The sequence below is a fragment of the Gouania willdenowi genome, chromosome 10 (genome assembly GCF_900634775.1).
Source record: "Gouania willdenowi chromosome 10, fGouWil2.1, whole genome shotgun sequence".
NCBI lineage: Eukaryota > Metazoa > Chordata > Actinopteri > Blenniiformes > Gobiesocidae > Gouania > Gouania willdenowi.
The window spans coordinates 17,784,382-17,792,828 of NC_041053.1; the positions used below are offsets into that span (position 1 = coordinate 17,784,382).

Genomic DNA, 8,447 nt, shown 5'->3' on the forward strand with positions numbered 1-8,447 from the left:
ATATTGTTCCACACCGTGTCACGCCTGTGGAGGCCACACTAGTTATTGATTCATTTACGTGCACACATTTTAATTAGCTTCCTGTCAGTCATACTTCATTCAGTGGAAACTCACCATGTTTTGATTGGTTTGCAGCTCTCCCCAGAATAGAGAGGAAGTGACATCATTAAAGATAGCTTCTGAAGGAGGGCGAGCTTAAAGCAGAAGCTACCATCTTGGGGGAGGAAGTTGCCCGTTTTAATTTGTTCCAGTCACTTTAATAGGGAATGAGACATTTTTGTGTACGTTTATATTTGAATGTTTGATTATGCTTATAGTTTTATTCAGATAAATTGCTCCCATTAGTTTAATTATGGGTTCCACCATTTGGTACATTTGTACCCCCCCCCAATTATTTTTGTTGGCGAGCCACAGTGTATATAAACCCCACCAGGGCCGTTTCTCAATCTGTGTACTGTACTTTTGCGGACTTGCGTGCTTGCGGACTCGTTAAATACAACACAATGTAATAGAGAAATGAACATACAACTACAAAGGAATAGGAAGACAATAAAAGGAACAGACAACATAATAATAATAAACTAAATAATCATAAGGGATGGCTCAGGTGCCCGTGTTGGTATATTTCTTGAATGTTTTTGTAAATGTTTATGGCCTTATTGAAAGTGACGTTGATGTTTGTTTTGGCTCCATTTGGCTTGGTGTATGTGGTGTTTAGCGAGGAATATTAGGGTTGCGCGGCCCAAGTCCTGATCCAATTCAGAGTCCGCTCTAAATCCCTGGATGAGAACTTGCGCCGCCCGTTTTACCAAGGATGCATCAGAGCAGACTTGTGCGTACTCCGCCAGCTATATTTCCCAGCATGCACTTTGAACACGTGCATGATTTCAAAGATAAGCCGCACATGTGTAAGTTAAAAAAAAATATACATTGACCAGCATATTGAACATAATAAAATAATAATAGTATTGCATTAGATTAGGAGTTTAATTTCATAACTAAAGTGGTGCAGATTCTGTTTTGTCCAAAAGAAAATATTTTCAGGACAGAATTGTTTTTTTTTTAATGTAATATTTAAAGCATGTAATTATTGAGAATTAAAATACCACATTCAAAAAGGAGAATTACTTTCATATTTAATATTATTATTAATAATATTATTCTTGGTCTTAGTGGGCCTAAAGTATTTCCAAAAACCATTCGGAATAATTTATTTATTAGCTTTTTAGCTTATTCTTATTATTTATTTATTTTTACAATTATTGTGAATTTAATACCTAAAAAATATAATTAATAAGTAAGAATTGAAATACCTTATTTTGATATAAAGTATTTTATTATTGTTATACATAAAATTTTCATAAAATCTGTTCAGAATTTTTCAATTTATGACCAAATGTTTTATTGGTTTATAAAATAATTAATGTTTATAACATCTACTCAATGATACGTACATACATACTTAGAATTGAGAAATGCTGTCATTTGTTAGGTCAGTTATGGTGAAGTTGAGTTCCTTTACTGGTGTGTTTATATTAACTGAAGAATTTTGTAAATAAATGAAATTCATATTTTAGAAAACTACACTTGTGTTCAAGCCTTTGCTGTTTGGTCCCTGACGACGACGACGACAACAAATAAACAAACACATCTGAATTAAAAATCCAAAATTATTTAATTTCCCCACATAGAAATCATTGTTGATATTTCTTTAACGTACTGTATTCATCACTGTTGTCCATCACTATTCCCCTTTCCTCTTCTCCACCGCCTTCAGCCGACCCTCCAGGCTGCTGAGTCGGTGATCCACTGCACCGGACTTCTCAGACCCAGAGGAGATCAGAGTCAACAGGACGCACACCAGGACCAGACCAGCCACCCGGACCGCCGTGGCATCCGCCGTGGCGTTCTTATCGGTCACGATCAGTCCAAACATCCAAAGAGCCAGGACGGTTTTTATCACCCAGAACATCTGCCTCACCACACCAATCAGCAGTCTGAGGACAATGGTCAGCACCCAGTAACCAATGAGAGCCAGCAGGCCCCACTGAGCCACGGCGGCCACGCCCTCCGGGGTGAAGCGGGGCAAAACATGAGCGACTGTGGAGAGAGGACACGCACTCTATAAAACCTGTCTTTGGTAAAGGCACAACTGGAATAAACAGTCATAGTTAAAAAGGAGTGGTACATGAAAGCCTGGAGGGCGAGGCACTCCTGCATACTTTCAAACACTCTTTGTTACACCAGATTACATTTGACAGTGAACCGTGCCACAGTAAAGCCTCTACAGCTTCCATCAAATAACTCTTTATTTTTAAAGGCACTAATGTCAATAGGAGCCAGTGCAACTTCAGTTAGCAAGTAGGGAATCAACACCTCTGTAAAAATAGCTTAGCTACAGCTAATGTTTGAACAAATGCAAGGTTTTTACCTCCGCCAAGAAGGTACCATTTTCAGATTTACTAACATTTGTTTGCAGGATTGTTAAAATTACTGACTACATTTTAACCAAAGATAGACCCTTACGCCATGAAAGATTCCATTATATTTTGGAGGTGATCTTGGATCAATATAGTGATTGTGAATCAGTTGGCAAAATCTTCATCTCTCATCATAAGCGAAATTTCAAAAAGTCATATCTCGGTTCTTGTTTGACCAATCTTCATTCAGTTATGTCGGGTTTGTTTTTCAATTATCCCAGAGTTTCATTCAGATCTGATCTGGATTGCCCATTTTAATGCAATTTTTTTTTTTTTTTACAAAAGGGGGGAGTCCATTCATTTGGACCTACAGTATGGTTATTAATGGGGATATACATTTCCTCCAAGCCTTTAAATTGTGAATGATCTTTATATTATAATCAGGATCACTGATCCAGATAACTGACAATATCTGGCCCATGAGAGAAGATGTGGCACTTGGTGGAGGTTTGTTTTCTCTCCTCTGAGTGCTCGTTACTCTTTTGTTCTTTTCCCTAAACACGAGAGACGTATTTCGTTCACATCATGTAACGATAGTGATAATTAAAATAGTTTTAGTCCAAACAGGAAAACACTTTACACACATTGTCTAGTATGAATGTAGTGTGTGAGTGAGTGTTGGTGGTGGTCGGACGGACCGATGGTTCACGATGGCAGCCTTGCTTCTTGTCAGTCTGCCCCAGGGCAGCTGTGGCTACAATAGTAGTGATATAATAATGCACATCAATGTAAAGCGCATTGAGTGTTTATGATAAAGCGCTATATAAAATCCAATACATTATTATTAATATTATTAGTGGCCAAATAATAAATTGGATGCAGTAACATATGCACTTTAAAACATTTTTTAACATAAACTGCACTTTATTATTTCCTATAGGTTGTTCCGTTTGTGTGGGTTTATATGCACCAACAATAGGATCCTATAAGGTCAGTGTATTAGGGAGTCAATCCCATAATGCTTTGAACTCTGACATATTGCAACACCATAGTCTGCCCCTGTGTGTTAAATGTGACATGGCACCTGACTTTACTTACCAGGCCTCCGATGTGGCATTTACAAAGACTGCTCAGGTCATAAAAACACCACATAATGGGATTTTTGAGCAGATTGAAATTGCAGTTTGGATCATGTAATAATCACACCTAGAATCAAACCAGTGCTTTGACCTAAACAGAAAAAAAAACAACTTTCTCGTTTTGCAGCCATTCATCTATCCAAACCCAAAGACTTGGTTCTACTTGGTGAAAACAAAGCTTTGGTATTTGATTCCAAGGTACCCACCATCACATCCTGTGACCCTTAGGATCTCTGCCACATAAACAGCGATGACGTTGAGGCCGCTGGCAGCTCCTTCAGCCAAGAATCGAATTACCATCTCCAAAAACTGCAGAAATGTGAGGAAAGGGTGGAGCCTTATGTGGTGTATTGCATCAAACATCAGAATGAGGAAAGATGACATTCAGATCAGATGGAGATTCATGCAGAGGGCAGAGAAAAAACAAACACAGACGGATATGAAATAGTTTTATAAAGAAGCTCCACTTGGTGCCAAAAACAAGACAATCACATCCAACGAGCAGCTCCAGATCTGCAACTTAAAGACACACGTGTCTTCTGTATCGCTGACTTACACAAACAGCTGTGGCTGCTGCTCTATTCCTGTACAGCTTCACCTCACCTCCGCGCCCACCAAATCACACAGACACCGTGCACATACTGAGGCCTTGTCCAGCAAGGTCAAGGTTAGCCCGGTGACTGTGGCGAGGATCTTATCTGCACCTGTTGCACGCCACACAGACACCCTGTGTACAGTCTGTGCACAGCAGGTCTTAGCAAACATTAGGCATCTGCCACTCAATGTGTGCATGTAACACAACACCACCTCATCATTTAGGACTGCTTCATAATGCAAACAGTCGTTTCACACCTCACAGAGGAGGGATGCACATACACTGATGATGAAGGTGTGATGTAGTCCAAAAGTCATTCCTCCAGGAAGATTTCAGCACATACTGTTCATAAAAACAACTTGTAATATAGCAACATAGAACTGTTTTGATGTGTAGTAACTATTTAGCAAAACCTTGAAGAACTGATACATGAGGACCACTCAGCAAAGACAAAGACATTGATCGTCTAGTAAAGATTCTCCTTTCTAACTCCAGGGACCAAATGTACTTTCACATTCAGGTTTGCTTTGGTCTCCATGTAACATTACACCTTTTTAGTTTAGAGAGTTTAAAGCTGATATCCAGAGTTTCTGAGAAATCTATGTTCATGTATGATTCTTTTGAAATGCAAAAAAACACTTTTACTATGGTCTACTGCCGGTGGTCATTCATATACATTATCCTATAGACCCCTATACAAATGGAAACCATCGTCGAGTGCGCCCAGCCAATAGGCTTCAACTTCCTGTTTTTGAGACTGTCAATCAAAGTGAATGTGGAACTGTGCACGGAAACAAGGCTGTGCGTCACAACAGCAAACAGGTAAATATGATTTGGGTTCTCGCTGATTTTATCATGAATTTACAACATTAAACGAGGCATTGACGCAAATTTTTGTAGTCAACATTATCATGTATATTACTTATCATTTTTACATTGTTGTATATTAGTGATAGACCGATATTATCGGCCGATTTTTTTACGCGTATCGGCATCAACCGATGCGGGCCGCTGCGTTCGCCGAGCCGCATTTTTTACACAGAGCAGAAATATTTTTTACTTGATCTTGTTCTACATCACCTGTTTTTAACGTTTGTTAAATATTTTTTACTTGTTGTGTTTCTACCTCACCTTTGTTAATTTTAATAAACTTTCCTTTTTTGAAATTGAGACTTGTACCCTTTGTTGTCATCATTGTGTAATTTTTATGATGTAAATTGAGGGAGCAAAAGTAGTATTGGCTCCAAATATCGGCTCAAGAAAATCGGCAGTCCGTATCGGTCATCGGCTAAGGCTGATGGGGGAAAAAAATCGTCATCGTCCCTAAAAAATCCATATCTATGTCTATCCCTGTTGTATATGTTACACACATTGTGGTTGGTGCGAATCTCGAGACGGTCTATATATTTAATTCTATTTTTTCTTTTGTCCGAATCCCAAACTCCGCCTATGGTTACTATGGTTCTGTCCAGAACGGAGGTCTGCCACCTCAGTTCCACACTGAGAAACAAAAATGTTTTTTTTTAAAAGAATTTCAGACATGCCAACTGCTGCCAAAGGCTTCTTTACACAAGCAGAATGTGACTTTCCATGCAAATGTCAGCAAACAGAGACAAATGCTGCTGCACAAAGGGCAACAATTCTTCAACAAGCATGCACAATGCACATACCGACTCTACACGACAACTACACACTAAAGCAGTGGTTCTCAAACTTTTTTGGCCCAAGTAACTCCTGTTATTTCGGTTTCCAAGCACTCCCTTTTTGCCCAACTACAATATTTTGCTCACAATACTGTAAAAAAAAAAAAAAAAAACAACTACGGAGCGTAATGATGGAAAGAGTGAGTGAAAACACACATTTTAAAGAATCTCACTTTGTAAATAACTAGAATGAAACCATATTTAGTAAATCATGAATCGATTTTTTTCTATATATACTGTATATATATATATATTTTAATAATTGACTGACTGACTCTTGTATTTTCAGTTCATATTCTAATCAACATTATTTTCATTATCAATATTATTATCTTTTTTTGTCCCGTGTGCATTTTGATCAACTCATGTGTACCCCCTTCATATCATTAGTACCCTTTACATTATATCAACAGCAGGCTCTTCTAAACCCCTAAATGTGTCTCTGACAGTAGTTCCCCAAGGCTTTAATCTACAAATTAAAAACAATGAGTGAAATTTATTCATTAATTAAACACCATGCAAAATGTGATTACTTCAATAGTAAGCAAATAGCTAATGATTGTCTCCTATTGTCAGAAGTGTGACAAAATGGCCTCTACATCATAAAATAAAACTGTTTCAAAAAAAATGACAAGAAAATATAGTATTCTATTAGGCAGCAGTTTCATTGTTAGCTTGTGATAATTTGTAAAAAAAAAAAAAAAAAAAAATTACAATATCACCTATATCGATATATATGTTTTTTATAACTTATTTTGTTTTAAAATTCTTGTTGTGAGTACGACGACTAAAAAAAAAAAAAAAAAAAAAAAATCGCTGCCTTTAACAAGCCACACTACAGAACTCACTCACACATGCTGTCCCTTAGAGGAGAAAATTACTAAAGTGGAACACATTGATCAGCTGTTTGTTAATACATGTGCGTGTGTGGCATGTTGCATCAGCAAATTTCACTCAGAATTATTTTTCAGGTCAGACTTCATTTAAAATTGAGATTTATATCATATATCACTAATTTGATAAAATAAATAAATAAATAAATAAATATCGAGATGAGGTCTGGTACATGTCACCCAGCTGTAACACGTACCCCTGTTTGGGAACCACTGCCCTAGGGGAACACATACCCAAATTTGAGAAACACTGCACTAAAGCACATTAGACATGGACTCTGGGTTGAAGATTTCTTACCATTGCCATCGCATAGACGTTCTCCTGACCAAGCACAGACTCAAGAAACAACACAGCACTCTGATGGAGGAGGTGAGGTGTGAGCAGGGAATGAAGTGATCAGGAGGGAGATTAACAGGGTGAGGAGGTGAAGGGTGAGAGGAACCAGGATGGAGAGGTGACAAAAAAAGGGGGTCGGACAGTAAGTAAAGCAGGTCCAGGTAAGAAGCACCGATCAAGAAGAGAGACAGAGCAAACAGTGAAGTTAGAGATTAAATATAAAGCAGAGCATGGCTCCAGTGCTCTGTACCTCCACAGTGGAGCGGATCACCCTGGATCCCACCACTGGCTCCATGTAGCGGTGGATCTCCGACCAGGTTCCAGTCAGCACGCTCCTCACCGTCACCACAGCCGGAGGAGGAGCACCGTTTACGGCTTCAGCCGAGAAGCGTCCGGTGGCTGCACCGAGCAGCAGCAGCAGCACCGAGAGCAGCAGGCGATCCATGGGGAAGCAGTGACTGATGGACACGGTGACGAACAGCAGGCTGGGAGACGGTGTGTGTGCGTGTGCGTGTGCGTGTGCGTGAGGACGGGTTGGAGGCAGGGCTGGAGAATCAAAGACTTAAAAATGGCTTCTGGTGGAAACAGGAAAGGAAAAAAACAAAAAAAAAAAACTTCAAGTCCAAACACTTCCTCCCAGTGAATATTCACATAAAATGAATGAAAAGCCTTTTGTCCACGGCGATAATAATAATAACAATAATAATAATAATAATAGTGATTAAAAAAAACAGATCTCAAGGACGCTCCAGCATTACCAGCAGCTATATTTGGCAGAAAGGCTTAGACAGAAGGAGGAATAAAACACAGCAACAGCAGGAGAAAAACAAAAACACATCCACAGCCTCTCCTTCAAAGCCTCTTACTCTAACTTTGGTTCTCTTTGTGTGCAGCCTGCTCACTGTTGGTGGATTATGTTGCACAAGCACTTAAAATAAAAGACTCCCTCTCACAGTTCCCATGTGGCACACCCTTCCTTCTAGCGATTTTAACGACACAGATTTACAGAGAGGAGGAGGAGGAGGAGGAGGAGGATGGTGCTCTGCTGCTACTGAAGGCCACGCACAGATTTGCACGACGGGATTTGTAGTTTAATAATGCTGGTCGCCTCTTAAAGACAACAACACTCCACGGAGTCCAATAATAGCATTTGCAAACAAATGTCTTTTTTTGCACAGTTACTGTTATTAATCAATGCAACATTAGAGGTGGTTGATCAGCACCATTTCCCGATTCGATTCCGATTATTGAAGTCTCGATTCGATAACTACAAAAGCGTAATTGCATTCACTTGAAAAAACACATCAAAAGAGTTTTTCTGAATTTTTTCTGGTTTGTTTTTCAAACTTGTTTTTGGGAC

The 8,447-nt window shown here is 39.0% G+C and overlaps 1 protein-coding gene across 4 annotated transcripts; it reads right to left on the reverse strand.

Moving 5' to 3' along the window:
- Positions 1-1,656: 1,656 nt before the first annotated feature.
- LOC114470504 (transmembrane protein 109) lies at positions 1,657-8,108 on the reverse strand. Of its 4 annotated transcripts, none has more exons than XM_028458704.1 (5): positions 7,954-8,108; positions 7,338-7,662; positions 7,049-7,108; positions 3,766-3,868; positions 1,657-2,100 (listed from the first exon to the last, which is right to left on the reverse strand). In XM_028458704.1, exons 2-5 carry the CDS (start codon positions 7,530-7,532, stop codon positions 1,745-1,747), a joined length of 714 nt encoding a protein of 237 aa, XP_028314505.1. In that variant the 5' UTR covers positions 7,533-7,662; positions 7,954-8,108; the 3' UTR covers positions 1,657-1,744. The 4 variants fall into 4 exon arrangements, with proteins under 4 accessions (XP_028314505.1, XP_028314503.1, XP_028314502.1 ...); XM_028458702.1 differs by having other exon boundaries at positions 7,846-8,078; XM_028458701.1 differs by having other exon boundaries at positions 7,338-8,078.
- Positions 8,109-8,447: the final 339 nt, after the last annotated feature.